The 18,753-nt window shown below is 30.6% G+C and overlaps 1 protein-coding gene across 2 annotated transcripts in view; it reads left to right on the top strand.

The window, feature by feature from the left end:
- The window catches only part of ptpn6 (protein tyrosine phosphatase non-receptor type 6), a 37,602-nt gene that overhangs the window by 17,878 nt on the left and 971 nt on the right, over window positions 1-18,753 (top strand). For both annotated transcript variants that reach the window (NM_199960.1, XM_087285300.1), the window contains 10 exon segments: window positions 2,075-2,191; window positions 3,825-3,956; window positions 6,311-6,407; window positions 7,839-7,918; window positions 8,032-8,178; window positions 9,543-9,677; window positions 11,039-11,193; window positions 12,929-12,996; window positions 15,761-15,912; window positions 17,690-17,763. In NM_199960.1, coding sequence (NP_956254.1) covers window positions 2,075-2,191; window positions 3,825-3,956; window positions 6,311-6,407; window positions 7,839-7,918; window positions 8,032-8,178; window positions 9,543-9,677; window positions 11,039-11,193; window positions 12,929-12,996; window positions 15,761-15,912; window positions 17,690-17,763 — 1,157 coding nt within the window.

Raw genomic sequence — 18,753 nt, 5'->3', positions numbered from 1 at the left:
ATCTAGTCTGAAGACAAAGAAAGCGTTCTGTGTTGCCATTTTAACGGTTCATGAATGAGTTTTTTTTATAGGTTGAGCAATGAGAACACAATCTGAATAACAGTTTGATGAGAAATCTTAAGTTGACTGCTCAATCAAAATAATGAATCGAAAGTTTGACTGATCTTTTACTGTATGCTGTTGTTGGTTTACTTAAGTTAATGGACTGACAAGCATTTATTTTTAACATTAGTTAATAAAAATACAAGTTTTTGATTTGAGTTTGATTTACGTCATGCAGCAGATGCTTTAGATAATATCAACAGAGACAATTTTATGTCGTTAAGATACAGTGCTCAGCATAAATGAATACGCCCCATGTTGAATATGAATATTTTATATATTTCTGAGTGAATATGGGTAGTATTTATTCGTGTAATTGAACAAAACAGATTCATTAAACAGCTATATTTATTAAAATAATATTTTAGCCACAGAACATCTTTAGAAATGAAAAGATAATACATTTAAATTGATGAAATATGTTGCAAAAACATACAAGCTACAACATTTCATTAAAATTTTAAATATTTTTTGTTTCTTTTGATTTTTGCAGTTTTTGAAAATTTTGTTAAATATTTTTCTTTAACAAATTTGGGCTACTAATTTTTGAACATTTATCACAAGTTATTTTGTTAGTATAGCTCCAGATTTGGTCTAATGTATATGCACAAATTTAATATTGTAAAGCTTCCTATAGAAAGTTTTAGTTTAAATGAGAGACTTGTGGGGGTTCACTCATATATGCTGAGAACTATATTAATAAATTCTGTAGTTTCCATTAACTAGGATTAATAATTGTTTTAGTTTTCAATAGCTGGGCTTTTTTAACAGCTTGCTAGAAATGCACCTGTAATTCAAATTTGAGTTTTTTTCTTTTTTGCGAACCTTGAAATAAATTGTTTCAAGTTAGGATGGAAAGCCGGCTATTGATAATTTGGTTTTATATCATTATTTGTTTTTAGCTTAAGACAAAAAAAAATATTGTATTAATTGATTTAATGTATTTCTTAAAACAACGTTAGGACGTTATGGGTAAAAAATAAGAAAAAAAACGTTATTTGTTTATTTAACTAACTGCTTATTTGAATACAGTTAGTCCCATTTTGTATTTATAATCAATATATAATCAATAAAACTGAAATTCTCATATTTTAGATTAGTACAATATTTAATTTCTTAATAATGGAACTCTTCACATTTTCAGGTTTCTCAGTAGCAGAAGTCGTCTTAGTTAAGTAAACTTAGAGCACAGTGAAAGGGACTGTACAACAATCATAAAAAAAAAAAAAAAATCCTATTTACTGAAATAATAAAGAAATACCTCCATGATGATGTTATCAAGACTTTCAGAAAAAGAAATAGTGTGAGACTGATATTGGCAACCAGAAGAGAGAACAAGGCCAAATTTAATGTTGCATTATAAACGCTTCACACAAGCGGTCATTTGTTTTTTGTCATTTGATGCACAGATGATATAATACATACATTAGTACATTTAAATGTACATAGGTTTTAAAGCAATCTAAAAAAAAAAAAAAACTTTATAGGATTTAAGATGCTGATGACTGTTAAACTCGTCATAACAGTCTTGTGAAAAAGGTTCATTAGTTTTGATCTCAGTACAGTGACAGTAAAAAAAGCTAATCATTTCAATTTACAAACTGCATACTGCAATATCGTACCTAAAAATACTACCTACAAATTCGTCTTAAAACACAAAATAGTTCCACACAATAGATTTATTTGGACAACAAGAAGCAATTAAATTTATATTATTAATTTTTACAAATTTAACTGGATTAAACATAAAACAATTAAGTTGCCCCCCCCCAAAAACCTAAAGAATTGTTTCAGCTCATTTTAAATAAGTAGTTTATTAACAAACAGCAGACATTATTTCTTTGAGTAAACTGTCTTGTCTTTATATTTGAATATGTTATTATTTTTGGGTATTAATAAACCTCATGTTGCCGGCGTGTATGAATCCACCAGACTTGTTAACGATGGCTTTCTTATGCACGTTTATTTGCAGAATGACCGCTACACCGTCGGTGGTAAAGACCAGTTTGATAATTTGACAGACCTTGTGGAGCATTTCAAGCGTGTTGGTATTGAGGAGTTGTCTGGCACAATGGTTTATCTCAAACAGGTAAAGTAAACTGATGTTGTTTTTTTGTCTCCCCCAATCAGCATGTTTAATAACTTAAAGGTCAAGCAACTGGTCAGCTTCTGGTATTAATCCAAGACACTGCAGACAAAAGCAGTTTTTTCTTGCAGCTGACATTAATTGTTTTTTTTATGATTTTTAGTCTAACAGAAAGAAATGATTGTAGATTAACTTTTATATATCTTTTATTGCATTTTATTAATTTGTGTGTGTAGATTTAATTTACAATACATATACAATAAAAATTTTTTCTCATAAAAACAGTCATAAATAATGTCAGTTTTATTCATAACTATATTGAGAATGTTTTTACAGAGGTATATGATCATATATAAAATGTCGGATTATACTGTCGGTAACATTTTATGGCACCAAAAAATTTAAATATGTAAAAAAAAATGTGGCTGTTCAAAGTATAGAAGTAGTATAGCTTGAGTAATAAATAGAGAAAACCCCAAAAAGTCTTTGACCAAAACGTGAATGAAACAAATTGAAAATGAACTAATGTCTGAACCAGATTTCATCCGTTGTACAGATTTATGTGCCAAAAATGTTTGCAACTTAGCACATAATTTGATAAATAATAATTAATTATGCCCAATTTGTTCATTTAAACATGAAATAAAAAATAGTGTTGGGAAATAATTAATTGCGATCACATCCAAAATAAAAGTTTGTTTTGACATAACTTAAGTGTGTACTGTATTTTATTTTGTATATATTAATACATAATTCAATACTCAATGTAAAGACATGACTTCTGAACAATAAAAAGCTACAGTTTAAGGATACGTCATGTTTTTTTCATAAATGCATTTTTAAAATATAATACTATATAATATAATATATAATAATTATTTAATTTATATATTTATTTATTTGTTTGTGAGATTATTTTATTTATTTGTGCAATTATTTCAGTTTATTTATTTAATTATTTATTTATTGATTGATTTATTTATGTGTTTGTGTAATTATTTTATATGTATTTATTTATTTATTTATTTATGTGTTTGCGTAATTATTTTATTTTATATTTTGTTAATTTATTTATTTATGTGTGTGTAAATTTTTTTTATTTTATATTTTGTTTATTTATGTGTTTGTATAATTTTATTTTACAATATTTTAAATGTATTTTTATAATTACATACTCAAATAAAAACATGGTTTTTGAACACGAAAAAAAACTTTTCTATTAATCATGTATTTTATTTTTTTTAATTTATTTTTATTTTAACTTTTTCAGTTCAATCCTCAAAGTAAAAACTTTGCATTTCTGAAAATTATCTTCAGTTTGAATCTGATTTATTCCCCATAACTGTACACATCTGAAAAGCACTTAAATCCAAAAGCATGAGTTATCCATTTCTGCAAATAAACTCTTTATTTTAAAATCCAAAATGTTGTAATAAATGTTGCAAATAGTTTTAGATCATATTTATAACTGTATATAGTGTGTAAATGCTGACTTTGACTCAGGAGCATCAGTTCTGCTGACATTAAAAGACTGAAGCGTGAAGTTATCTTCTTTAAAGTGTGGGAAATGTGATTAATCTTCAACCTTTCTGTCGTCTGTCTGTCTTTGTGTGGATGTCCTCTTTGTTTTCCGCAGCCCTATTACTCGACGAGGCTGAACGCCGCTGATATTCAGAGCAGAGTAAATCAGCTCGACCAGACCTCAGAGAGAGAGAAGATGGACGGGGCCGATAAAAAGATTAAAGCCGGCTTCTGGGAAGAGTTTGATGTGAGTGATGTGTTAAAAGGTCATTCTCCACCTGATGTATAGATGAAGCACACCTTCTTCATTTAGATGCATTTGGTTTACTCGTTCATTCAAAAAAGGGACGGGTTTATGATGTTCCAGCTAGTGTGTGAGAATCAAATAGATGATTTTTTACTTGTCTATAAAAAATTAATTATGAGAGTTTAAGTCTTTGGAAAAAAGAAACAACACAAGCTTTATTCCTTTATTTTCTTTTTTTCATCACACATTTTGGAAAGTTTTCTTTTATGGAAAGTTCATCTTAATTACACCTTTAATACTTAATTGTGAGTTTAAAGAGAGTCAGTTATAATAAAACACACTTAATAACTGTCTGGACCACTTATAATAATAATAATAGTAATAATAATAATAATAATAATAATAATATAACAGTGATATAATAATAATATAAAATAATAATATAACAATAATATTAGAATTAATACTAATATAAGAAATAATAATAATAATAATAATAATAATAATAATAGTAAAAATAATATAACAATGATATAATAATAATTTAATGAAAATAATAATATAATAATAATAATAATATTAGAATTAATACTAATATAAGATACAATAATCATAATATTAATAATAATAATAATATAAAAATTATAATATCACAATTATAAAAAATATAATAATAATAGTAGTAGTAATAATAATAATAATAATAATAATACAATAATGTAATATACAAAATAACAATAACAATAATAATAACAATTACACTAATAATACAATATAAAATAATAATAATTTTAATATAATAATATTAATTATTATTTTAATATAACAATATAATAATAATTATAATATAACATTAATAAGAATACTAATAATAATAATAATAATATAAGAAATAATAATAATAATAATTTTGAGCTAAACAAATAGACATCATTGTTAGATTATATTGCGAATATAAAATACATTCTCCATAATGTTATATATTAATAATGTTAATATTAAACACTCTTGAAGATTTCAGTCCTGACCAATGACTGTAACCAGGAAATAAACTGATCCAAATAGAATAAATCATCAAACCAAATCAAGTATGTAGTTTTATTCTGGTTCTTTAAAGGTTTTTAATAGTCTTCATACTTCTGTCTTTAGACTGTGTATGGACACAACAGAGGCTCTGTTTTCCACGGCGCATAATCCATTTTTGCCTTTAACCCAGTTTCTGTTTTACCGAAGCAGCCAAAGCATTTTATTAGCTAAACTTCTTTGAATTTGTTTAATAGATATTTATTGTATTTGAATTCATCTATTTGTTTGTGTAAATATTTTATTTTATATTTTATTTATTAATGTATTTATTTATTTGTTTGTGTAATTATTTTATTCATTTATTTATTTATTTATTGTTTGTTTATTTATGTGTTTGCTTTTCAAAATATTTCAGTTTATATTTTATTTATATATTTATTTCTTGTTTATTTATGTGTTTGTGTAATTATTTTATTTTATTTATTTGTTTGTGTAAGTATTTCTGTTTTTATTTTATTTTATTTATTTATTCATGTAATTATTTTATTTTATATTTTATTTATTTATTTATTTTTTGTGTAATTTTATTTTTATTTGTTTGTGTAATTATTATGTTTATTTGTTTGTTTCTGTATTTATTTATTTATTTGTGTTTGTGTAATTATTTTATTTATTTGATTGTGTAATTGTTTTATTAACTTGTTTATGTAATTGTTTTATTTTATATTTTATCCATTTATTTGATTGTGTTTGTTTGTGTATTCATTATTATTTTTTGTGTAATTATTTCAGTTTATTTATTTATTTGTGTAGTTATTTTGTTTTTATTTAATTATTTGTTTGTGCAATTATTTAATTTTAAATTTTATTTATTTATGTTTGTGTAATTATTTTATTTATGTGTTTGTTTGTGTAATTATATTATATTTAATTTTTTTATTATTTTAATGTAATTTAGTTTATTTTAATTTCATTTCATTTTCGACAGAATCACCTAAACTTTATAGTTTTTTTTTTTGCCTATTTGTTCTACATTCATCTTAATTTGAGTCTTAAAGACAAAGACATTTAATGGATTTTCTCTACAGTCCTTTTTATATACTGTATAGGATGGCAAAACTAATTCGATCAACCATTTCTATAATTAGTTTGTTTGTACTGAACAGTTGATCTCTGGTCGTAGTAAGGTTAGACCACAGGAGCCAAACGGTCGTTCAGAGCCACTCTCAACAAGCTCTCGACAGGATGTGGTCACGTGTACTTTCTGTCTTTATTTCTCTCACTCTCTTGGTTATTTTTGAGCTATAAATCTGTTGTTCTACTTGCAGGCATTGCAAAAGCTGGAAACGAAGGTGACGAAGAGCAGAGATGAAGGAATGAGACCAGAAAACAAAAGCAAAAACAGATACAAGAACATCCTTCCCTGTGAGCATTGAATATTATCATCACATTGTTGTATTTTTTTTGTTTAGATTTTTTGTTTGCAGTTTGTTTTTACACTTCATAAATACGTTTTCTCAATATTTTGGTTAAGGTTAGGATAAGGCTTACGTTTAGGGATGGTTGAATGGAATTATTCATATTTATTGTTATTTTTATAGTAATAGACATGTGTGACACTGAAGTAGTGTATTTTTTCTCTAAATGAAATGACAATAAATAATATGTTTTGGGGTAAAATGCCATGAAGTATATATTATTTTTTTATTACTGTTTTTAAGATATATTTACATAATTTTTATTAATTCATTAATTTATTTATATTGACATGGACATCACAATTACACTGGACAACCAAATGCATTTGTTTAAGTGTTTTAGCATTCTCAACACCTGTCCACGGGAGGCTTGACCTAAATAAAAGTAAAATAGATACACATACACTATTATAAACATTAAAACACATTATAAACATATAAGTATTATAATTCTTTACATAAAATTGCTATAAATCAAAAGCAAAGGCGGCGTGATCAACAAACTAATAATAAACTATTTGTGTAAACGCTGCTGTTTTGATTAACCACATTTTAAGTGCATTACTAGAAACATTTTTGTTACTTTCTAACTTTAGGCTTACAGCTAAAACATTCCACAATTTGATTCCTCTAACAGAGAAAACAGGCTGACCAAAAGAGTTCTTACACTTTTGAATAAGATAGTCGCTATTAGCTGTTGCTTGTGTGTCTCTGTGAGAGGTTTGATGCCTACTGATTAGATCTAAAAACACCATTGGAGCATGGTTATTTAAACATTTGAAAACCAATTTAAGATATTGAAATTTAATAAAACTATCAGAACTAAGAACGTTATGTTTACATAAAACCTCACAATGATGCCATTGCATTGGCTTTAAGTCCATAATTTTAATATCTTGTTTATATATTGAATCAATCGGCTTCAATGTGGTTAAAAAGGCCTGTGGCCATGATGTAATGCAATTACAAGTGTGAGAATATCATTATATGCATGTATCATTTAGCAGTTTGATATGTTAAAAAATGTGCTATGATGCACATAAATTTAAATTACATTTAAAATGTTTGTGTATATATATTATTATTATTGATATTATAAATTTCTAAATATAATGATAATAATAATAATCATAATACTTTATTTTTATATAGCACCTTTGAAACTTGAAACTTTACACTTTTAAAAATACAAAGATAGCAGAAAAAATTGTTATGCAGAGGATAAAAATTATATATATATATATATATATATATATATATATATATATATATATATATATATATATATATATATATATAAAGGGCAATGCAAGCAAAAATGAGTATTAGACAGACTTTAATTTTTTAAATATAACTATTTTCTTCTTTTTTTTTTCAGTTGATGAAACTCGGGTTATCCTAGAGAACGCAGATCCCAATGTTGTCGGCTCTGACTACATCAATGCCAACTATGTTATAGTATGTCCATCAGATAAATCATAATCATTGCACATTTCTCCAATTTTCAGCTTGAATGTGTCGTTGAATCATTCTCTTTTTCCCTTCGTCTCTCTGTTTCTGTATGCCAACAGAACAAACTAATGGTTACGAACCCCCAGAAGACTTACATTGCTTGTCAAGGTTGCCTCGCAACAACTGTAGATGATTTCTGGCAAATGATGTGGCAAGAAGATTCACGAGTAATCGTCATGACAACTAGAGAAGTTGAGAAAGGACGGGTTAGTAGTTGTTCATAATTTCAGAATTGATTTGACAAATGTACTATACAGAAAACACTTCACTCTTACTGTTGCATTTCTGGATTCGAGTACAATTGAGTGAGTAGAAAGTTCATATTTGTGTTTTCTAAATGATAGTGTGCTTTGACTAAGAACGTTGGCACTTAGAGCTCTTATTTGCAGAAAAAGGATAATAGCTCCATATGCTATGTTTTTTCAGACAGTAATTATATGGAAAAGAGTATGTATATTTGACATGTTTATATGTTAGGTCTGCATAATATATTGTTTCAGCATTAATATTGCAATGTGCGGATCTGCAATACACTATCTGACAAAAGTCTTGTCGCCTATCCAAGTTTTAGGAACAATAAATAATAATTTGACTTCTAGTTGATCATTTGCTATCAGAAGTTTTATTAACAAACACTTAAGGTGCGGTCACACTGCACTTTTTTCCCCATAGACTTCATACGCACTTGAATGCATCAAACCGGAAACGCAAACTCCTGTGACAAGTTTTACAGTTTGCTGCGTTGCAAAGTTCAAGCTTGGTAAACTCTGACCTGCGAAATCACATCATTTGACTGCGTGAGACTAATCGAGGATCAAAACATGACCTCTCTGGACAGAAATGTTAAATATGGACCAATCGCTCACCCCCTTTTTCGCAGCACCATACGTCAGAATTTCGCAAGCTCAAACTCTAGTCTAGTGTGACTGCGGCATTACATCTAGCTATAGGAATGACTGGGATGTAGACAATACAATAACAGGCAACAACTAATAAAACTCAGGGGTATAAATACAAGACCTGATTAAACTGATTACAAACAAGGGGAGAGACACAAGTGGAACTAATAAACACTAACAAACGGCAAGAAAACAGAACAAAGGAATCACCTGACATAACCAAATACCATGGAACACAAGACATGGGAAGGATAATCCTGACAAAATGTGTGTATGTGTGAAAGTTACTGCATTTGCTCAATTCATTATGTATGGGTTTGAGTACAAATGTTTTTTTTTTATGTTTGTGTGTGTGTGTGTGTGTGTGTGTTTGGGTGTGTGTGTATCAAAAACATTACATGCAATTATACGTTTTAATTCAGTAACATTTTTTGTGTTACACTTTATTTGAAGTTGTCCTTGTCACAGTGTATTTATTCACTGAGTTATCTAGTAATATTAAACAATTACATACACCTACTATATAATTAGGATGAGGGTTAGATTTAGATTTAATTGCATGTAATTACTACATGGAACATGTGACGAGCACCTTCTTTTCAGAAACTTCCCTGTTAAATAAGTAGAAAAGCTGCTGACATCAAATATGCGGTTGTATTTTTCCTCTGCAGAATAAGTGTGTGCCATACTGGCCGACTACTGAGGGAGAGTCGAAGGAAGTAGGCAGATATGTGGTGAAGTTATTGTCTGAAATGGATGCTGCTGATTATAAAGTGAGGGTGGTGGAGCTCACTGCTCCGCATCGGGTAAGGAATGAGTTTTTTTTTTTCAATGCGTCTTTGCAAACATTCACATAAGAGCACACAGCACATTTTTTGCTCACACCTGTGCCCCAGATATTCGGTCTGTTTGTCATTCTTTTCCACTGCATTTCATACTGCCATCTTGATTCCAGTGGTAAAAAAAGCATCAAGAAAACAGCGAAAAAGTGAATTTTCTGTTATTAACAAAACAAAAATCATGAAATAAAATAAACATTTGTTAACTGAGATTAAAAAAAGAACATTATTTTAAGTTTGCTGCTAACAAAAACTAAAACAAAAATGTATATAAATAATATATGCACTCAAAAAACATTGCTTGTTCAAGCTACTTACATAAATGAGCTGGAACAACAATTCTTGAGTTTTTTTTTGGGGGACAACTTGTTTTATGTTCAATTTACTTATAATTGTAGCTTAATTCCTTTGTGTTTTTTAGCAAATTAAAGTCTAATGCTTTAAATATCTAGAACAAAAATGTCATGATATACAGTGCATCTGGGAAATATTCATAGCGCTTCACTTTTTCCACATTTCTTTGTTACAGTCTTATTCCAAAATTTATTGAATTCTTTTATTTCCTCAAAATTCTACACACAATACCCCATAATGATAATGTGAAAAAATTGTTTTTTTAAACCCTGTGTTGCAAATTTGTTACAGATAAAAAAGTTGAAAAACCACATGTATGTATGTATGTATGTATGTATGTATGTATGTATGTGTATATATATATATACATGTATATACATTATATACATTTCTCAACCTAATAGTTTTAATAACTCATTTCTAATAATTGATTTATACATTTCTCAACCTAATAGTTTTAATAACTCATTTCTAATAATTGATTTATCTTTGCCATGATGACAGTAAATATTATTTGACAAGATATTTTTCAAGACACTTCTATACAGCTTAAAGTGACATTTAAAGGTTTAACTAGGTTAATTAGGTTAACTAGGCTGGTTAGGGTAATTAGGCAAGTTATTGTATAACGATGGTTTGTTCTGTAGACTTCCAAAAAAAAAGTTAGCTTAAAGTGGCTGATAATTTTGACCTTAAAATGGTTTTTAAAAAATGAAAAATTTCTTTTATTCTAGCCAAAATAACACAAGACTTTCTCCAGAAGAAAAAATATTATCAGACATATTGTGAAAATTTCCTTGCTCTGGTAAACATAATTTGGGAAATATGTAAAAAAGAAAAAAAAAAATCAAAGGGGTGTTAATAATTCTGACTTCAATTATATATATATTTGTATATGTATGTATATGTATATATATATATACTGTATAATAATTCAATTTCTTCATGTAGACTCTTTATTTTTCTGATTGCAGAATGAGGCTCCCCGAAAAATTTGGCACTTCCAATATCTGAGCTGGCCGGATCATGGTGTCCCGCAGGAGCCTGGTGGAGTGTTGAGCTTTCTGGACCAGGTCAACAGGAAACAGGAAGAACTGCGCTCATCTGCACCCATAGTCATTCACTGCAGGTACTTTAATAACTGCATCTTCCACAGGGGGGCTTCATGAGCACAACACAGTGAAACCATTGAAATGTCCATGAAATATATATCTGATATATCCACAACTGACCTTTTTAGTCATAGACATGAAATGAAATTTATTCAATTGAATTAATTTTTTATTTTCATATAAGATACTGCAGATGAATACTAAATACTAATGTTTAGCACCGTATATACTAACGTTTACAGCCATACTTTTCCATTCAATTGATTGTTTATAGACTTGCAAACTTTTTTGTTTTCGAAAAATTATTTTCCTAAAAATGTTTTTTATTTTTGTACTCAAAGGATGCATTGTTTAATTAAATATGCACTCATTTGCCTACATTTTTGACCACAGAAATCTTGAACTTTTACATTCAAAAATAATTTAAACAGAGGGGATTTTTAGTGTCTTTTTATCTGTTTATAATTTAAAAATAATTGTGAACACAAACAGCCAGAAAAAAAATTGTAGAATAATATTTTGTATATAACCAGTCAAGTTATGCATGACCATATCCCCCTTGTAGGATTACAAATGTATCATATCTATGTAATATTTATATATAAATGAAAAGTTCTGTTCTTTGTGTTCCCCAATATGACATTTTAAGAAAGAACGAGTCTGGCTATAACTTTTTCAGTTTCATTTAAACCTAGATTTGATCAATGTGCAATTCCACGGCCAATAAAAAAACTTCACAATATAGAGATAAATAAAACCAAATGTACCGGGTAACACTTTACAATAAGGTTCATTAGTTAATGCATTTACTAACATGAACTAATCATGAACAACACATGTACAGCATTTATTAATCATAATTGAACATTTACTTATGCATTATTAACATCCAAGTCCATGCTTGTTAACATTAGTTAATGCACCATGAGTTAACATGATCTAACAATGAACTACTCTATTTTCATTAACTAACATGAACAAATACATTAGTAGATGTATTGTTCATTGTTTGTTCATGTTAGTAAATGCATTAATTAACATTAACTAATGAACCTTATTGTAAAGTGTGACCATGTACCGTATTATATAGCGTAAGTGGAGATTTATGACTGCGCATAGGAGAAAAAAGTGCCTTTAAAATATTTATTGTAATCTGTAATCTATAGATACGAACTGATAAAGCACTATTTTGGATGTTTTCTTTCTATTGGCTTAAAATCTGAAAATGGACCGCTTCATTTTTGCCTGTAGCACCTTATCTTAACAATTTTCTTAACACTGTAAGCAGATCCTGTGAGCGAATAATACATGTGCAAATCTTGAGCAGGAAGGTTTAAGCAGCAGTTACACCACTCGGCATGTTGTAATCAGAGTACATGCTTGAACTTTTCATGACCCCTCACTTCCCACTCCAACTTTTCAATTAATTGCTTGTTTATTGTTTAGTATGAACATGTGCTGTGGAACATTTAGGGTCTTATGAACTCTAGCAGCTGGAGAAGATCACGTTTTTTATTTATTTATTTTTTTAGATGGTCCTGTTCATAATGCATGTTGTTTCAAAGCAGCTTTCCAGAAAATGCATGTTTTTACTAAACAGTTGAACGTGATTATGTCAGAGTAATGCTCATAAGGCAGAAATCTAGATTTGTAGGATAATCTAAATCATGCATTAACGTAATGAGGGTATTTCAGCAGACACAAAGAACCAAATCATAATTGTTATTTAAGGAAATGATTCTGTTTTGGCAGTGCTGGTATTGGACGAACTGGAACCATTGTGGTGATTGACATGCTGATAGACTCCATTGATGCTAAAGGTGAGTTTATAGGTTTTTTTTTTTAAACCTTTTTTTACTGTGTAAAAGTGGTTTTGTGTGAGGGAGGTTGTGAAAGTCAACAGGCTGGTATCTGGAAGGTTACAGGGTCAATCCCCAGCTAAAGCTAAATAGTAGCCATTCTGAGAAACACTTAATTCCATTCAATTCAAGATTACTTGTATAGCGCTTTTCACAATGACCATCATTCCAAAGCAGCTTCACAAAAAGTGCACATCATTACATTACAGTCAAAATCAAAAAAGATTAAGAGTTGTGTATCGAGTAGGCAGTATATAAAGAACCTGCCGTTATAGAGTAGTTAAGGTATTCAATTCACTTCAAATGTATTTGTATAGCGCTTTTCACAATAGTTATTCTTTTTAAAGCAGCTTCACAAAAGGTGCACATTGTTGTATTACAATCAAAATCACAAAAGTTATTAGTTGCCATAACTTTATTAGTGGCCAATTAATTAAACTATTAACTAATAGCTTTTAACAGTTATTGTATATAAGCAAAAGTTACCCTGCAGTTTTATATTATTATAGGTGATGTGTTTGTGTACATGTTCAATGAAGTGTATGTGTGTATTAAGTGTATGATCGAAGTATATACATAATTAAATTCGAAGTATATAAATAATTAAAAAATAAAAAAAGGGCAAAAAAACCTTAGTGACAATTTCCATTTTTTTGTGTATTTTATTTATAAAAGTTTTTATAAGACAGAACAAAAATATGTATACAATCTATAATACTTTTTATAAAAATGGTAACAAAAAAGAAAGAAAATACAAAAATAAATAATAAAATAAAAACATTTTATAAATTAATAAAAAATTATAATAATTTTAAAAACATGCATCATATAGAATAAATAATATACACCATTAAGTTTTACTTGGTCAAACTGAAAACACTGAAATTGGAGTGGAAAAGTAAAATTGACTATAAAAGTGCCCTACTTTTAACTTTTAAAAAGATATGCAAGGAAGAGGCCCCTAAATTTTTTCTAACTTTTTTGAAGCATCTGCTCTAGCAAAACAAATTTTTTCAAGCTTAAGAGCAGCAACCATTTCAGTCAGCCTTTTATGAAACGTAGGTGGTAAAGTGGACTTCCAATCTATCAAGATTACCCTTTTAGCCACCACCATCCCAAACATAATAGACATTTGCTGATTATGTGACCATGCTAACACAGGGTCAGAGCATTCAAACAGGGCTAATTCAATATGTGGACTTAGTTACCCATTGTTTACCCATACCTTACTTACCCATTGTTCATCCACTCTTGTGTGGTGCTTTCTTTTTCGAACCACAAAAGGATGACTTAAAAATTATAATTTTAAACCCCTGCTCTCACTCATACATGAGTATAATAAACAGCTACCAGCAGCCAACTTTAAAAAACAAAAACACGCTAATTTCACAGAATGGTCTCATGTGACACATTTTGTATATTCCAAGTATTCTGTGAGAAAATGATATGGTTAATGGGAAAAGAAACTGAATTTTAAGTTGATATTTCATGATAAAGCTAACAATATGTGACAGACTTAGTCTGACTCACTGTCGTTTGGCTTAAGCCTCATTCACACTACGAGCGACCTTTCATTTAAATGAAGAGCGAGCAACTTCCAGTGACCTCCGTCTACGTGAGCGACAGCAACCGTTGGTGACCAGGTGGGGGTGTCGAACGACGCCACAAGGTTGAGAATCCTTCAACATTATGCAAATGAAGAGTGACTTTCTTGAGCGACAGACAATAGGAGCACTAGTAGAGCTCACGTGACCCTCTCTCAGCTCACTCAGTGGCCGGTTGTATTTGTGCTGTAGGTTATATACTTACACAGACCTGCGTTTAAAGCAGGTCGTCACTCGTCACCCAGAGTGACAGGCAGCTACAAAGTTGCTGCCAGTGTGAATGAGGCATTAGTCCCTGATTTATCAGAGGTCACCACAGTTGAATGAACCCCCAATTACAATTACTAGTGTAGGTTTTATGCAGCCCTTCCAGCCACAATCTATTACTAAGAGTACACTAACTCGTGAACCCCAAGTGCTGGAAACTCCCATACTCTCTCCCATTTACACACACGCATACACAATTATCAATTTAGTTTCTTCAATTCTCACTTATACTGAATGTCTTGGGAATGTGGGGGAAAACGGATCACCCACACAGAAAGGACACCTGGTCCAGCCGGGAATCAAACCAGTGACCTTCTTGCTTTGAGGCAACAGTGCTAAACACTGAGCCATTGTCCTGAAGCAGTTACAGTGTTTTGACAAATCAAACCACAATATGAAAATCTCAAAGCCTACTAATCCATAAAAAGTATTCAAACCCAATCTGTCATGTTTGAACACAAGCTTAGTTAGAGGTTTAGAATGCTCACATTAATTTAAACCATTAATGCATATTGCCAACTCATTTCAGATCAGCAGATGAAGAACGATAATCTGATCACAGCTGAGCTTGGCTGTAGACTCATTTTAATGCATCATTTTTATTGCAACTTGGGCTAAAATGCTTCAATCAATATGATTGCACTGCATTAACCCTGTACATGCCCTCAGGTGATATATTTGGCTAATGTGTTTCCTTTCCAAATGGTTTAGAGTTTCTTTTTGACATAAAACAGTCGGTCTTATAGTCTTCTGATAAGCTTACTTCTAGTAGTTGCAACCACATGAACACCTCAGGGTGGGGTTTCCTTTTAATTCCTGGATCAAGCACATTTTAAATATGTCATCTGTTTCAGGTTTGGACTGCGACATTGACATCCAGAAGTGTATTATGATGGTTCGAGATCAGCGATCCGGCATGGTGCAAACCGAAGCTCAATACAAGTTCATCTACTTGGCTGTGCTGCAGTACATAGAGTCCACTAAAGTCACACGAAGGGCCATCATGGTAAGAGAAACATGTGGGATAAAGAAAATAAAAGATTATTGAGCAGACAATTAGCGGGCAGCCATTCAGAAATATTTTTGTTCAGAAATTAAGCATTAAACTAGTCAAAATTCTTTAAACACATCTTGATGTATTATGGTTTCTATAACTATATTAAGCAGCAGGACTCATTTCTACATTGAATTTTAATAATAAAAGTTTCCTGAGCAGCAAATCAACATATTGCAAGGACTTTGGTGATCATGTGACTGCATTTTAAAATGTTTTCAAATAGAAAATTGTCATTTTATGTTCCAATGATATTAGATTATGATACTACTACTGTTGTCCAACTGACTCCAAACCTTTTAAATAGTACTGTGTATTTTTGTACATTAGAATGATTTATATATAATTTTATTTCTTTCTGAACAAAAATTAATTACTATTATACAATTTTAGCATGTTTTAAAGGGGTGGTCTAGAGTGTATTTTTAAGGCTTGGTTGTGTTTATAATATGCAAAGCAATGTGTGCTCGTGCTTTATTTGTAAAAAATCTTACTTTGATTATATACAGCTACTCAGCTAACATGAAAACGACTGTCATATTTCCTAGTTTTCCGAAAACCCACCCTCAAGAGGTCAGCTAACATAATGTGCTGTGAGTCATGGATCGGCCCAATGTCACCAGGAAAACCGTCACGTCCCTACAAGCACGCGCTTTGCCACTGCTGTGTAAATACTGTCAGTCAGAGTAGCTGTTAGCCGTATCAGTTTGAGCCTGAATCAGATCAACACAGCTGAACCTCACGCCTGCTCTCTAAAATAAAATCTGACAAGTGTATTTCATATATATTCAGGTTATATATATATGTGTAAGTAATATGAAATGTTCATATCTTTTGTGAGTTCGTTATTTGAGATAGACACTGCAGCGCTGGTGAAGATTGTGGGTGTTTACAGCAGTTTGATGAATAAATATGAAATTGTAACTAAATTGTTAGTGATGCCAAACAGCATTTCCCCTAGTTTACTTACTAGCTACAACATATCATTAAGGCTAGAAACTATGCATGTTATTGATCAATTTTAACAAATAAAAATACTTACAGGTTGTGGCTCAAAATCCACAGCTTCGTCGGTTGGAGGAGTTTTTAGCCGAATCCAGCACTGAAGTGGGAGAGATTCTGAAAGTTTTCCTTTGTCAAATGCTAGGCATTTTTTTTTAAATATAAAATTCTCTGGGACATAATTAAAATCAAACTGTAAGCCCTTCTCTCTTTGTGTCATGTCCTTTGGAACAAGCTCTGTTGAAATGCAGCGTTTAATTGGCATTTTAGCTTTCTCTGCTATAACATTACAGCGCCTCTGGCCACGTCCCTTCACTGCGCTGTGTGCATGCACGTAACCCGGATGTATTTTTGTGTAGTTCCCAACTTCATTCGCTGTAGGCTATGCTAAGCTAACCCTGGAAAAGCCAATGTCTCCCTTTGCATTGAACTTTGAGTGTCTTACCTTCAGAGATGTTGTTTATGTTCACACAGCTACATTACACATCCAATAAAGCATAAAATATGATATCGTAGTGGACCACCCCTTTAAAGAAGACACCCTTGTAAGATGTCATTCATTGTAACTTTAAATGACCAAAACATTTGCTCTCAAAACAGTTCCTATGATATCTTAGCTAAGTAGACATTGTTAAAAAGGAAGATAAGACTGATTTCCAGTTCTGTGTCTCTGTGCCTTCTGTTTTGTTTAGTATTGCTATTGATTTTTTTATACTTTCTGTTACAGGAAACTGAAACCGAATATGGAAACCTCTCGATTCAGTCCAAACACCCAAAGGCCAGTCGCAAAGCTTCTTCGAAGTGAGTATAAATCACAGACTTGAGCTTGTAGTGTCTTCACAATCGTCCAGAAACATTCCTCTCACGTCTCCTTATCTCCACCAAACTGATGACCAGTTGAGCAGGCGGTTCAAAGATCTCTGTCACACGCTCGTTCTGCTTACACAAGCGTTTTTAAAGCCCGTTGTGCAATGTCCCATTGAGAGAGAAAGAGAAGGATTGAGTTTTACCTCAGATCCCACATTGTTTCAGCTCCACGTTGCTCTAATCGCTTTCAGTTCAACTAATGACTAGCTTAGGACAGTTCATATTGTAGCTCAAGCTGCTGACAGAAATATTAAAACTGTTTTAGATGAAAAATAATATATTTATAAATAATAAAGTCAAGTTTACTAATCAAGCGTTGTACTCCTCCTCATCTTTTTTATTATTATTTAATAACTATTGTTCTTTTTTTTAAGTCATTTCTCATGTTCTTTTGTCTTTTAATTTGGGACCGAGCACCATTGGTGCGTAGGCCCTATTGGAATTGCTCAGTTTCTTATTATCATTCTTCTTCTCTAGAATGAATTTTTGCATTTTTGAGGGTCTAAACATGCCCGAAAACTCACAAAAATTTGCGCACACATCAAAAGCGGTGAAAATTTACATTTGTTATAGGTTTCGGAAATGAGTGTTGGAAAATTGCTCGACAGTGCCACCTATGCACATTTGACTTGAATTGAGTGGCCCCCGAACTACGTTTCACGCTTGTGTACAAAAATTGGCACACACATCAAACATGCCAATACCTACAAAAAGGTCTCTTGGAGCGAAATCTCAAACCCAACAGAAAGTCAGATATTTTTAACATCCTCTGCTGAAAAAGTGCAGTTTTTGCCATTTCCATGCGTTGTATTTTAAGGAACTCCTCTTAGCGATTTTATCAAATCAACACCAAAATTCTGTATTATTATGTAAAGGCCTTTAAGATCTTTTTTTGTCAAAGGGAGGGTTTGTGGCAGACTAACA

This window comes from Danio rerio, chromosome 16, assembly GCF_052040795.2.
Source record: "Danio rerio strain M-AB ecotype USA chromosome 16, GRCz13ab, whole genome shotgun sequence".
NCBI lineage: Eukaryota > Metazoa > Chordata > Actinopteri > Cypriniformes > Danionidae > Danio > Danio rerio.
Note: the sequence above shows the minus strand (reverse complement) of the source record. Positions and strands in the feature narration are given on the sequence as shown.